Source organism: Lampetra planeri, chromosome 31 (assembly GCF_965212315.1).
Source record: "Lampetra planeri chromosome 31, kcLamPlan1.2.h2, whole genome shotgun sequence".
Taxonomy (NCBI): domain Eukaryota; kingdom Metazoa; phylum Chordata; class Hyperoartia; order Petromyzontiformes; family Petromyzontidae; genus Lampetra; species Lampetra planeri.
Window position 1 is genome coordinate 2,853,925 of NC_136137.1, and position 15,272 is coordinate 2,869,196.

The window sequence follows — 15,272 nt, forward strand, 5'->3', positions numbered from 1 at the left end:
TCACTATTGTACTTTCCGTGTTATCAGTAAAGCCAAGTACAAATGTTTCCTTTTCTTTTCCAAGCATGAGTCACATTTACTTTGTTCTATGCCCATATAAATGTCACGAACCCCAATGGGCTATAAATAAACAAGACACTGTTGTGATGATTAGTCATTTTTAACACTTTCCAACAAGGTTGAAATAAATTATGCATTAGCTCTATCCGGCTGTCTGTATGGGGGGGAAGGACATTATAAGATTATCCCAAATGAATCAAATTTTATTATCTTGCTCCGTTGCTACTAAGGACTTACCCTTTCGAAAATCGGCCAAAACTATGGCAAACAGGACTATTTGTAAACATGTTAACACACGTTTTCCCTAACAGCTAACCATCGGCTTCCGTACTGCATGTTCGAAACCTTCACCATAATCCATGCGTAGGCATCATTTTTCCTACCTTATCATTGGAATCAGTCAAGTGGCTAGCCGCAGGTACCCGTGACGTGGGTCAAAAAAAGGTGGTGCAAAGCAGCGCATTAGGCCCGGGAGGAATGATTGGGGCCACTTGACCGGACATCCGGCGGCAGGTAAGGGTTTGGAACGCAGCGAGTTGCCTTTCAAGTCAAGCGCCCATTCAAGCCGGAGAGAAAGGCTTTTAGCGTCCAGAAGGAGGTGGCCCCCATCATGAGCGAGCATTTGAAGATGCTTGGCGGTCAGTGACCTGGAAAATTAACCCATAAGGGGGGCTGCATCGATGCATACTGCCCCTCCTACACGCGCACCGGCGATAACCCGTTCCGATTTAGGAACCGTAAAAAAGCAGCGGGTATGCCGGATGATAGGAGCAACCTTTGTTCGCAGTTTGTCAATACCCAAATGTTTTTGTGAAGCAACGGAATTTGTTTTGCAATTTCTGTAAAAAATATTTTTGTCATAATTATAACTGTTAACTCCGTAAACCGCAATATGGGATGTTGCCGTGGTTAATTGGTTGTGGCTGGCTCGATTTAATCACTTGGCATGGCAGTTGAAACAATGTCCAGGTTTCTTAAATGCCCTCGCTGCCTATGTCCAACCCAGCAGTATAAATGGCTACACCACAGTTAATCAATACACAAGTTGTATCTGGTGCGGTATTAACTGTGGGTACTGCCCACCACTTACATTATATCAAGAAGAGTAGGACAATTACCCTCGAGATGAAGTCTCTAGAGCTCCCTCTAATCAAGGCACTTCCACCAGCAATGGCATAATAAAGCAATGTCAGGGCTGTACCTTTACCAGATTTTAAACCGCAATATATGCCAAAGGAAATGCGCACTTTTTTGTAGCGTTGAATAAAACTGGCCGAGCGTGTTTCTCGTTGGGACTTTGCCCAAGGGGGTGGGGTTTTTTGCTGCACGAGTCCCCTTTGAAGCACCTCGCGCCCTTTCCCCCCCACCCTCCCAAAAAAAACGACGCACTGCAGTCACTTGTTTGAGCAGCCACCGTGAGCTGGCCAAAGTGCCCGCACATTTCACTCTGCACATTTCAGTCCTCGACACACAATCTCACAACTAAGCCCAGCCCGGGGGGGGGGGGGGGCGTCCTTCAATTGTGGCACGCCTTCGACCATTCAGAGTAAGAGCCCTCAGGTTAGCCAACACGTTTTTGTGCAGAATGCATTGTTTTCAATCCCACTTAAATTGGATCATTTTACGCCGCAGCAAAAAAGTTAAATGTTCGCCGCGCTCAAGCGACAATTGTGCCGGCCATGGATATTTAGAATGGCTGAATACACAGCACAGCACAACCCGTGATGCAATACAGTGCTGCCGCGGGTGATGTTACACTTGATTTCTTGGGCAGCGTTTACACGTGTGTACCAGTTGGCATCCGCTTGTTGTCTGAATTACAGTTTGTTCTCACGAGCACCGATCTGTGTCATGCATGACCCACTTACAATACAAGCCATGGGTTCTTGAGTGCCGTAGGATTACATGTGGCTAAATTGCCAGCGCGACCTCCAACGCCGAGTCGAAGTCAGGATGCCAACAAACACTTTGTTGAGCTATGCTGCGGGCTACACTTTGGTCAGCACCCTACTCGGCCAACAGAACCACTGGCTGCATTCCAACTTTTACCCCAAATTAAACGAGCCAGTACAGACTGGGAAGATGGCTCTATACACGGCTCCATTCCAGCTTTGAAAAAATAAATAACTCATAAGCATCAACTATGGTGCGTGGGGCATGAAAACTCCCACGCACATTCCAGAAGCCCCATTTGTCTCGAATATACAGTAAATGGAATTGTCTTCAAGGTTGCGTAATCATCAACAAAAGGAAACGTTTTTCTTTACACTGCCCTACAAATGCTCCAAGGCGGTGCTTGGCAATGACACAGCCTAACCAGAGACAAGGCAGACCTTGGTTTGTGCACACGGGTTGTGGTGGTACATGCCGGCAACTCGAGGACTTGGGAGGCTAGAATTGGTGCACAACGCATAGGTGGAACCACAGTGTGAGACACACACACACACACGTCCAGGTGCAGGAGGTCCCTTGTGGGGGGCAGTACAGCAAGTTGGTGTCTGACCCCCATGTATGTAATTTGGGGTGGTTGCCCCTCACATTGCGAGTAAGGTTTTTCTCCCAGCACCGCTGGTTTCAAAGCGCAAAATATTCAACATCCGGAGATAAATGAGTGATGAATGCTGAGATGCCACGAGACCGAATGTTTGTTGTATTCTAACACCACTGGGCATCAGCAATTCTGAGATGGTGCATATGTCTGCATAGACATAGACATCAGAAACATTGCCAATTTTTTTACAAAAAAATTAAAAAATTGCAAAAAACGTGGACAGGAACACATGGGATTAGAAAACATTCAAGCTAGAGGTGCCATAACAAAAGCGCATGTCAAGTGTGAAGAATAGTAAGTGTGCTTGGGCAGAACATATACCGTCAACCCATATGAGTTTACCCATAACCTTGTACAGGTAAATTTACATTTTCAGGTCTATACGGCATACAGCCGTTTTAATATGGGCAACATTATTTTTTTGTCTATTTGTTTGCATTTCTCCCTTGCGATGGAACTTTGCAGAATGAACGATGAGATTTATAAGGGCACGGGGTGACCGATAAGGTCTGAACTGGTCTGTAATAAGGTAGGCACTAATAAGGGGTTGACAGGTATGAGAACACCTTGATAAAAGGGATGACAGCCGGTGGACGAGACAAACGACTGAATGGCAAAAAGTCTACCCACAATAGATGGAGCGATCGAATGGCTTATGCAACAGACGCTACGTGGATCAATCTTGATTTGAAGCTTTCGTGACTGCAGGAATCCATACTCTTTGGTTCTTTAAGTAAAGGTTCTTCACCTGAGGACGGCTGCTTGCATTGTGGCCGAAACGTCATGAGAATTGTATTTTATAATGTTTTATTTTTATTATTTTATTATTTCCCTTCTACGTGACTTTACCGAAAGAACCAAGAAGATGAATCCCTGCAGTCACGAAAGCTTTAAATCAAAATTTTCTTTCGGTCAAGTCACGTAGGTAGAAAAAAGGTTGTCCCACCTGATCACGATTGCTTGTGTTGCCATCGAAAACGTCGTGATCTATTATTTTTCTACCTATGTGACTTTACCGAAAGCCTTCCCACTCACCTTGTCGCGGATCAGCTCCCACTTCTTCTCGTCATCGTACTGACGCAGGAGTCGCGCCTTGTCAGGCGGCAAGTTCATCGAGCTCTGTAATGAACACAAACAACAAAACATCAGGGACGGCATCCGTGTGGCTCAATGCCACCGATCTCAGGTAAGTTTGCTGCCCGGAAGGATCCCTTTGGGCAACTCATCAAGCGAATGAGTGAACTGCTCGGCAAGGGAGCCGAGTAACTTAATTGGCCAAAAGAAAACTGACGAATATAATGTAATTAGAATGGTACGCAGATTTCCTTTGATGAATTCAAATGCAAAACCAGAGCCTGTATGATCTCAGCTGATACAAATCCCCACCAAAGGTAGATGTGCCAATGAAACGGAAAAAGAGGGGTCAAGAGACTGGTTTGGAGGTGCAAAAGTGCCTTGTGAAAACAAAGAATTCTTTCCCTTGGGAATGCGAATTTTATTGAGAAGGCCGACCCGTGGTGTTTGGAGCGTGTTTGTTTTTGATTCCCCATCCTCCTCCACGCGGCCACACCCTGGCAGACCACCCCTCTTCACTTACCCCCCCTCGCCCCCTCACAATGGCAGCGGCTTTCCCCATCCTCTTCTCTGGACTTTTCATTACCACCTGCCACTGCAATTCACCCAGATTACAGGCTAATAGCCATGCAATAAAATCTGGCGCCGCCACCCCCCCACCCCACCCCACAGAGCTTGGAATTTTCCGAGTGTAAGAACTTTTGATCTTTGTTTTCATGATCAGAAATAGAATAATTATTTTTATTGGAGGAATCCGATGAGCTATGAAGCTCTTTTTCACAGATATCCAGTAGGGGCGGGTAAGAACGTTACAACAACAAACAACACAAAAACACGATAGGAGTGCCAAGTCGAAGAAAGGTAAACAAAGCACCCAAACGCATACAAATAAAACTCAACCATCCACATCCTACCAGACAAAGTCCAATGATGTATTAACTTACTTTTCCAAAGCAACTTCGCCACAAATGACAGCTCAACAAAGCGGCTTATCATTAATTTCGGTATATTGTATTTCGCTTTGTTACTTATTCGCCCAAGTAAAATGTTTAGTTTTTCTTGAGTTTTGCTTACGATGCTTTGTGTTTAATTTAAAGTTGTGCAATAGCATTCTTATGCTCGTATTTGCCTTTGTACCCCAGGCCACCATTAAAAAAGGGTTGTGTAGTCTCAATGGGTTCTTACCTGCTTGAAAGAAGAAAAAATTAAGTGATGAATGATGGTCAAGAACACGGAATGGCAGCCAAAGAAATGGAACGCATCTGACAGGACGTCAAGCAAGGAGGCGGAGTGATCAAATCAGCTTTTGTGCATGTGCTCGGCAGATTATTACATGAGAGGATTATAAAGATTGCGACATTTTGGGAGGCACTAATCCAACTGTGGATTAATTAACCATGGCTGATGACTAGGAAAGAACAAATTAATTAATAAATGGATGGATAGATAGTGGGGGTCCTGTGAAACCAACCCTCTTATATGACCTTGCCTAATATATCAGTCAAAAAGAATGTGCTTTGGTGGGCGAGTGTTTTTCCTTTTGAAGAGAAGTCCCGAATTTACATTCCAATCCGTCCCCGGCGCTCACTTACAACAACAGACACACAGTGCCACCGCCGCAGTCTCAAAGGGCTCTCTCATCTTCACCAGCCGGTGGAACCAAAACACGACAAATGAATAAAGGAAAAAAAACTACTCGCAGTCTTTTTGTTTTTGCAAAGGTACCAGAACACGTATATATACTTTTGCTTTGCGCAAGCTTGGAGGCAAAACATTCCACGTGGTGGGTGCATGGGCATGATTTAAAAGGCTGTGCGTCGACATGGCATGCCAGGCCTTGCAGGATCGGGCCACGAGATGTAATCTGCGCAAAACACCTGCAGGTGAGGAAACGTGGGCCAGCGAGGCTGGGTTCAGGGCACCGAGAACCACTTCCGTAGTCAGGGCCACCGCCCAATACAGTCACCCAATACAAATTCTGCCAAGACCCGAGTTTTAAATAAATAAGTCACCTGGATAATAAAGAGGCAGATGTGCAACTTAGCGGGTGAAAACAAAACAACTTTTGCTTCGCGTAAGTGGAGCTCGGCATGCCTGCCAGGAGCTGGGCGTGCGGCACACGCCTGCAATTAGGGACATTTGAGACAGTGGATGATTGATGGCATAAGTTTGCGGAACTGCCAGACGAACTGGGCTGCGCGTTGGCCGAGCACCGTGGCAGTACAACGGAGGGATTGTGACCCCATCTGAGTGGATATTTGAGTGTTATCACCTTGTACGTTACGGATTTTATGCAGGTATTATTTTTTTGATTAATACTCCCCCTCACTCAATAGCCTCCTAAACTGAACTGGTCAAAACTTTTGCAATACAGGACTTTCGTGAAAGAATCTTGGGGACTCAGTAACGCAAGCTATCCTGCATGAATAAATGACATTATTATGATGATAAGCCTGAGGAGTGTGGCAGTGTGTATAGCGCAGTGCGCTATGAACCCAGCAACCCGAGTTTTATTCCTGACGATGGCTAATATCAGTGGCAAGTGATATCTGAAGCGGTCCAGGTTCCAACCTTCACCAACTCCCGTGACTTTATCCAAAAGCAGGTTAAGAAAGGCTAAAAATAATCGTTTGCATTTCATTATGAATCAGTGTGTTTTTATTAGGTTAGCCATGGGCATAATTTGTTTAAGGGTACTGCACAAGTTTGCTAAAAGAAAGACCTTCTCGAGAGTAATTCCTTTTCTGACGGCTCTGCGGTCTGCGTGCACCTGCAAACACATCAGTGTGTGTGTGTGCATGCTAATGCATGTGCCTTTGTGAAGGTATGCACACCTGAATGTATTCACGTAGTCAGTTTGAGCAAGTATGTTCATGAAGGGAACGGTGGCGCAGTGTATACCACTCTGTGCTATGAAGCCGGCGAACTAAATTTGAAACTCGACAATGGCTATCAGTGGCGAGCGGTATCTGAACTCGTCCTGTCCATCCTCTAAGTCGACTAAGCCTTAAATGAATACCCGGTGCAGTATCTAAGCGTCAGCACAAGGAAGACAAAGACAGCCGGGAGTGCTGCTGGCCTGCCACATCCTCGTGTGCCATGCCAGCCTTAATTGGTGACTGCTAACAGCAGTTGCCTCAACCATTTATGGAGGCTACATGGAATATCTTTGTCTATACGGAGAGATTTACTGTAGTGGTCGTTGGAGCAATGCCCTACAACCTCAATGACCTTGGGTTCAACTCTGGAACATACATGACACTGGAGTCTAATTGGAATACTGTATGACCAAAGCCTCGACCTTCAAAACTTCAAAAAAAGACCAAATAAAAGTGCCATGAATGAGACGACTTAACACATCACCCAATCCTCAACCGTGCTAGGCCTTCATAGGTAATTGCAAACAACAATTGCTTAACACATGTACATGGCCCTTTTATTTCAAAATAAGTTTGGTGCGGGACTGGCAAAACAGGATAACGTTTACAATCCTCACTACCTGATATAGTATCCAAACCCAATCATAAATACTCTGCATACCGTTTCAGTGAGAAATACACAGTTCTATATATAATAATCTTAAACTGTGTGAGACGAAGGTTAATCGAGGTGTCAGTGATGTCACGTTACATTTGCTACTAGGCATGTAAATATATGGGGAGGGAGCAGTGGCACAGCGGTTAGAGCACTGTGCCATTAATCCGATGAGGGAAGTTCGATTCCCTCCCATGGCTAACATAAGCGGGGAGTGACACGCCAATTGATCCTGGCTCATTCCCTCCACCAATCCGTACTGACCAGTCCTGTCCAGTGCAGTGAAGTATAGTCAAACAAACCCCAATGCCAATACAGCATCCGGCAGTTGATTGAAAAAGGCCTGCAGATGTAAAGATTTCTCATTAATCCCCCTACCATTCCCAATGATTCAAATTATAGTCGTCAAGATGTGCATAAAGGCCTCCCCCAAGCCATCACCATGTCTCATGGTTCTGCGACGCCACTATCCATCCCACTCCTGCATATTAACCTATCTCATGGCTCCATCTACATGATGGTCTTATCTCAGGTGCTTTTTCCCCTTTTGTTGCCATTCCTAACACACACAAATTGAAAACAAATTCATTCTTACGTGCACAATTAAATGCATGTATCATAAGCTTAAGAGGAGATGTGAGCCGAAGCATCGGTGAATGCTTATATATGTTGGTGAGCGGCTGCGATAGGTATCGAACTCTGCGCAAAATGGATCTGTGGCTGACTTTCTGACGTCTTAAGAATCTTCATCTGCGCTGTAACATGCAGGCAGACACAACCCATAGTCACACGCACTGACACGCACGCACACACACAAGCCGACTTCAATAGTCTCCTATGTATGGAACACCCACTCGAAAATCCACTTTCCTCCCATGCAAAACCATAACAAGCAAGGCCATTATTTTGTAAGTGATCGTAGGACCAAAGGCTATTTTGACGCACATTTATTTTTTTTGTGAGCTTGGCATTAAAGGAACTCAAAGTCCGCTTGTGCCGTTTGCTAATTGAAGAATGCATAACGCTCGCAGCACAAAGTGATGTATTATTACGGTTCGTAAAAATCAAACCTCGTCTAACTAGCGTCACTAACAAGCACTGCCTTGTAAGTGAACATCATACCATGCTAAGATCTTGGACGATGGCCCTTGTTTTCAATGAGAGAATTGGGAGGATGGCAAAGCAGAAGGTGATCCACTTATATACTCAAAGCTTCTACATGTATCCCACCAATCTAAATATAAGTGGATATTACAGAGCTACTTCTGAGATCCTTTCAAGTGACCTATATTCCGAAAGGTAGGGGAAGCACTTTACCACCTGCACTGCCAATAAGAATATTCGTTACATGACAGTAACATGAGTGGAGTGAACGAATAACGGTTCCCATCAACAGCGGGGCTGCGAGTTAATCATCACACACATCTGGAAGCCTCAACAGCCAGTATCACCTCTCACTATGCTCACAAAGTGGGCAAGTGGGTTCAGTAGGCCACTGCCATCCTCCCACAACCCATCAACAATAGCGCCCAAGCTCTGCGAACATCAAGCAGCGGAGTTCCCCATCCACCGGCTACAAACACAAATGGCTTACAAGCTTGGAGCAAAAGAGCGATGGATTGTACAGGCATACAAATTTACCCCCGCTATTGTTCAATTAGTTACACTGCGGGGCCGTGAGAGATGGCAACAGCTTGGGCCAGCCTTCATTCAGCAGTAGACTGAACATGGCTGATGATAGAAATGTATTATTTTTATATTCCCCAAAACAGCAAAGCCCTCTTCACAGCAGCAGCCTTTATGTGTTTTCATGCCTGAACAGTTTGCCAAGTGCACACTTAGTCCGAATAATCAGAAAAATATACACAAACAAAATCGAGTGATGATACACAGAGAAAATGTGATTGCATCAGGGAAATGCAAACTCTGATGCACAGCGAAATGGAACCGCTTCAGAGAAATTAAAGCCACAACTTCCACACATGCAGTGCACTGTAAATTTACAGAGTATTAAACCCAAAGCCCTTTAGAATCTGGTGAACTTATGGCTTTTCTTCAAACAGAGATACCACACCTTGGCAAGCCGTTTTCACTTGCCCACTCTGACATACTGTCACGTTTATTGCACAGTGGTTATTGTTATTTTCCTGTGATGCCACACAAGTAATCGTACGTAAGTCACACCAACAGTTGCCGAAGATAAATCGCGTGACGATGATAAGACAATGCTTTTCAGGAGGTTCCTGCTCGAGGCAACTGACCAACTCCATACTGAATGTCAAAAGGTGAAAGTATTTGTTCTCCACTGCCACCGGCAATTCATGAAATTGTCGCGATTCGTGATTGTGAATCAAATAAAGAAAAATCTGTGTTTTAATGCTGTGGTGAATGCAGAGGCAGGCCACTATTGTCTTCAAGGATCACGTGACCCCGTTACATGAGACATGTAAATAAAAAACATGGAAAGAGTCTTAAGACCCACTGACGATTTCCTGGTTCAATAATTGGCATCATTATTATTATAAAGTACTTGGTTACAAGGCATGTTGCCTCATCTGCCATAAAATAAAAACCTGAAACTAATTCACAACTATTAATTTGTCCAGTTCGGTTAGGAATGGATGCGTAAATGGATTTGCTTCCATCAAACCGCCTGTGGTCAGGCCTTAGGGTGAACTCTAAGGCTGTCTGGAAATATAAATGTATAATTATGGGTCTTTCAGTACACCTCTGTAATTAACTAATCTAAATCCGCAGACCAGCACAACCATTTTGCATGAAATCTGCAAGACAAAACAGACTGGTCTGAATACACAACTCGCACACAAAGCATCCAGAGAATGAGGACCGAGACAGACAGACAGACAGACGATTCCTATAAGTCAAACAAGATGGGGTCCTTTTTCAGACAAAATGTATCGGGTCTTTCAATTAAGTGAAGACACCGCTTGGCTTCACTCAGATGCCTTGAATAGCCATCATGTGCATCCATCAGCATACAGTTACCCCAAAACCTTTAGGGTCCCATCAACCAGCTCACATTCCACACCAAGAGAGCCGCCACCCATCTAATAATGGGAATCGCATTGTAAGACAGCCATTGCATTGTTCCCCCCCCCTCCACACATCCTCAGACAATCACGGGAGAGTCCAATAATTCCCAAACCGCAGTGTGGGAGGAGTTGTGTTTCCATCACAGACAAACGACGACAATTGAGCAATACAGGAAATCCTTAGTCACATTTGGTTCCAAGGGACAATGAGATGTTAATGATGTAACCGTTCTGACTCACTCAAGACTTAAGGCATTATATTAAAAAAAATTGTGCTGCTGTAAAGATGCAATACACATCGACACGAAGGCAAGAATATTCTTCCGTCTCAACAAAGGCTCAGCCGTGCTCCATTCTCCAGAGGGGGATTTGAACAAGTCTGGCAAAACGATCACGATAATTCAGGTCATGGCTCTCGCACACAGGGAGCTAACTCTAGCGAGTGATATCATGTGATTCTCAACATCCACTTTGCGGGACACGGCTTACTTTGTTAATTCCCCCTGCAGACATTACCGGGTAGCTGCGGGAATTGAACTGCCAACTCCAAACAAAACGACCCTGTGACAAGCACAACCTCACTTGCCAGGCCACCCAACTGCTCAGCGCTTACACAACCACACATTTATATTTTTTAAAAACCCGCACTGCACTTTCTAACGGCAAATTCAACCGGCTTCAAAATGCCAGTCGTTACGCGCAGTGGTATTATCAGGGCCAACTCTTACCGCCACAAGGTGAATTTTTATCAGTCATAACAATGCATCGCATTTATTTATCCTGTGGCAAATTTTCTGACTTTGTAATTTCAGGGGAAGCTTAAGAATCTCCAGAGGCTGCGCTTGGCAGCCTTGCGAAAAGCGGAGATCCCCCGCCCAGCTCCTTCTACAATGCTTGGGGTTCGCGCGAGGTGAGGATTCGGCAAGCGTTAGCATCACAAGCACTGCTATTGCATGCGACACTCGAGAATACATCGTGGTCCAAGACAACGATCCGCTGTGTACACATTATCAGACTGTTAGGGCAAGTTCTGGTACTGTTCACTGGAACACCTGTGAAGGACTGCTCAGTGAATGAGAATATGCTGTGGGCAGCACCACTCCCAGATGGTCATCTACACATTTAAGGCTGAGTCAACCGAGGAGAGGGCCCAGAAACGCCACTGCAGTTAGCCATGGGCCAGGAATTGAACGCAGGTCGCTAGGCTCAAAGCGCAGTGTGCCAAGTGATCAATGTCACCACTCCCTACATATGCGTGCATAGACAAAGACACCACCATATAGACTGTTGGGGGTCAGTTCCGTTAGTGTGTTATCAGATGCAAGCTCACACAGCACACACGTGGATCCAAAAAGTACCTTGTACTTGGGGACAACTGGACCAAGGCGGATATGCACGCAGGACGTGTAACGTTATTTACACGTATGACAATGTATAATGGCATGAACGGGCACACAAAACCAGGACGTGCACACCTAAGCTTTCATACACATGCAAATTGCACATCCCTGCAAGCGGATTTTAAAGGTTCCACTTAGCTGGACAATGGATTTAGTCACTGCTTGAGGGAGTAACCTTGCTATTGGGCCCTAGGTCTCCATGAGAAATGAAGTAGGTTTTTTCACCTAGTTGTTGAGTTCTGATAGAAGTCTGCACGTGGATGAGCCTTTAAGAATTTGCATCTCAATCTCAAAAGCACTGACCAGAAGAACTCTAATAACATTGGCCTTCCAGACACTACAGATACACACAACACCTTAAGAGAACACCACAATGGAAGTGCAATACACACCGTAAAGGTCCTCCATAAACTACATGGACCTCGCACACCATGGCAGTCACAAACACACTTAGGGTCTCACGAACGTAGAGGGTCTAACACTCACACAGCCCATACGGGACTCACACAAAACGCAAGTAGCTCGCACACCAGAACACCCTGAAATACACCTTTGAATACACACCTTAAAAAGTTATCACGAACACCACAGGGTCCTAGCATGCACCATAAGGATTTTACACGTACACCTTAAAAAGGTATAACACCATGAGACTCTCACATATACAAAATGCTTTCATACACACCGTAATGGTCTCTCACACATCTCTTAAAGGTGTCACACACACACTATCTTGAGGATTTCACAATGTTTAAGGCCTTCACAACACACAAGCCAAAGAGGATGTCACACACACACCTTATGAGCTGTCACCACGAAATCCTGACATTCACCACAAGAAAGGTTTAGCACGTAGGCTTTCGTGACCAATATTATCCATAATAGAGGGTTTTTTTCAGGTTAGAACGTGTAAATATAATGCATGTTGAGACGCAAAGAAACCACGATGCTGTCTCACACACACACACCACATACAGCTTCTCACCAGGACTTGCGAGAATTTGTCTTCTAACTCGCCGGGCTCGGGCATGGGCAGGGCGATGGGCATGGCATGGGACCGGAGGTCGTGGCCCACCCGGCCCTGCGAGCTGTTACTCAGCCCCATGGCGAACGCGATGTGGAAAGCTGCGACACACACACAAAAACCGCACACAGCACGTGGCAATTAGTAAGTACAGCATCTAAGTAGTTCACAATGCTTCACCGATCCACTGCTGGCTTAACCAGGTCGGTTATATTTCACCATACTTCGCTGGTCGAGTGGTGGGGAGTTTTGCGAGGTAGGAGGTCACACACACAAGGACCGGTTCATAGAGGATTCGTCGCTGATGTCAGCCGTGGCAGGGAATCGAACTTTGGATGCAGAACGCCAACAGCTGCGACACCCCCCCACACCCACAGATAACGGACATTGTTCGATGTGTTATCGATTACATTTAAAGTACAGTACTGTACTCCTGAACGATTATGTTCAGCGATTAACGTTATTTAAGATAACACGTGCGAGAGGAGCGGTGGCGCAACGGTTAGCGCACTCGGCGATGAATCAGTGGCGAGAGATGTCTGTGAAGCGGTGCCAGGAGCATCAACTTCACAAATACGCATTGACCAGCGTGGTGAAGTATGGTCAAACAAGCCCCGTGGCCGAGACGGCGTGCATTGATGTCTTCATCTAGCGGTGGATAGACCAAGGGCTTGTACATTGCAGAATCAATTCGAATATAATAAGACAGCGTTGTAAAAGAGCTTAAATATAAACTTGTCATAAGTAATAGGCATTAATCAAACACAATATAGAATACGTTATGTATATTAACACACGCGGGTTTGTTCTCCAGCAGCATCCTAACACACAACTTGCACATCACATTCAATGGAGAGATAAAGTCTGTAACAAAAATATAACCCACGCGTAATTTTATACCATCACGTTAATAAAATTCACAGAGGCCCAAGTTAGTTGTAAGTCAATAGACAAGTTAGCAGCGTGTGTAACGTTTAGAGGACACTGTTAGATTAAATCAAAGTAAATCTCACACTTGTTAAAATGAAGCACGCAGTGCTATTAAAGAAGAGGGTTTATTAAGCGAGAAGTTTTCGACAGCGGAGTTAAATGTAGTGGAGTTGATTGTGGTAGAGTTAAATGAATGTGGTAGAGTTAAATGTGGTGGAGTTGTTGAATAAATGTGGTAGATTTGAATGTGGTAGAGTTGAATCAATGTGGTAGAGTTGAATCAATGTGGTGGAGTTGAATCAATGTGGTAGAGTTAAATGTGGTGGAGTTGTTGAATAAATGTGTTGGGAGTTGAATAAACGTATTCGCGACCCACGTGTAACTCACTCGAAACTCAACACAGCAGTCGCAGCAAATCCATTCCGAGCCACCGCGCTCGTCTGTAATAAATAAAAACACCACCGGGCTTGAGGACGAGTAAGAAGGAGGAGGAGGGGACTTTCCTCCCTCTGATTCTTCGCCTATTTTAAATGTAATTTATTAATATTATTACTGCCGCTGCTGCTGCTACTGCCGCTGCTGTTCTGCGGGAGCCGTGGGCGGGAAACGCGGATGAGGTGGGGGGTGGGGGGTGGGGTTGGAGGGGGGCGGGGCGGGGGTGGAGGGGGGCGGGGCGGGGGTGGAGGGGGCGGGGACTTTACCACGTGGGCGTCTTTCCACGCCCCCTCCCCGGACGCCCATTCGGCCATCTTGAGTGAGGGTTAACAACAACAACAAAAGGTATTAATCGTATATCTGTTTTATTTTTGTAATGAAGCCACTGATGTGTTAATATTTGTTTTTGTTATTTACTGCGCGCCCGTTGCTAATGTAAACAATTGGGTGTTTATTTTAATTTAGTAAAACGTATAAATAATTTAGTGATGTCATCAAGACTCGACTATTAAAAGTGTTTTTCCTCTACCTAACATGGCCGCCCTGTATACCATATATGGTCAGGCCACGCCCTAAACATCCCGCACGTATTCGTACGAATATTAATGAGGGGCGTGTCTCGTTGCTCATGAATATTAATGAGGGGCGTGTCTCGTTGATCGTGAATATTAAGTAGTAGTGAATAGTAATGACGCGAATTGATCAATTGAAGATTATCACCACGTTACCAGTAAACAAAGTGAAACGCGCTATGCGTTCAGGGTTAGTGGTTTCTCGATCCACTGCTGGATAATGTCCAATGTGTTGGTTCTGGAAGCTATTTGACCGTACTTCGCTAAGTGTTTTATTAGTTTCTTATTATTATTTTGCCGACCCCAGGTCGATCTTACAGATGAGGCTCATCCCGGTCCCTTGAGTTGGCACCTGGCCAAACAAATTCACTTGAAACTCGAATGGTCAACTTCTCTTTGCTCCTTTCCACATCGCCTCACACGCCTCGAACAACCTGGCACGCACGATGGTCTGCCCAGTTAATTAGCAAACCATAATATTAACTTACAGTAAAGGGAATAATACAAATTATGCAAGCGTTTAAACAGTGAAAATTCAAAGCTGACCCAAAAACAACCAGAAGTAGAAGAACAAGAAAAATTGAAGAAAGTTTTCCCCATAAGTCTTTTGGTCTCAACAAATGAAAGTGACCACGCCAG

General features: G+C 45.0%; 1 protein-coding gene across 2 annotated transcripts in view; it reads right to left on the reverse strand.

Annotated features, from left to right (window-relative positions):
- The window catches only part of LOC144729090 (formin-like protein 3), a 60,336-nt gene extending 46,108 nt beyond the window's left edge, over positions 1-14,228 (reverse strand). Inside the window, exons 1-3 of one of the 2 annotated variants that reach the window (XM_078608981.1) lie at positions 14,014-14,227; positions 12,658-12,797; positions 3,647-3,730 (exon numbers count right to left, since the gene is read on the reverse strand). In XM_078608981.1, coding sequence (XP_078465107.1) covers positions 3,647-3,730; positions 12,658-12,777 — 204 coding nt within the window. In that variant the 5' untranslated portion in view covers positions 12,778-12,797; positions 14,014-14,227. Of the gene's footprint in view, positions 1-3,646; positions 3,731-12,657; positions 12,798-14,013 lie in introns of both variants that reach the window. The other variant, XM_078608982.1, reaches the window with a different exon arrangement.
- Between the last annotated feature and the right edge of the window lie 1,044 nt (positions 14,229-15,272).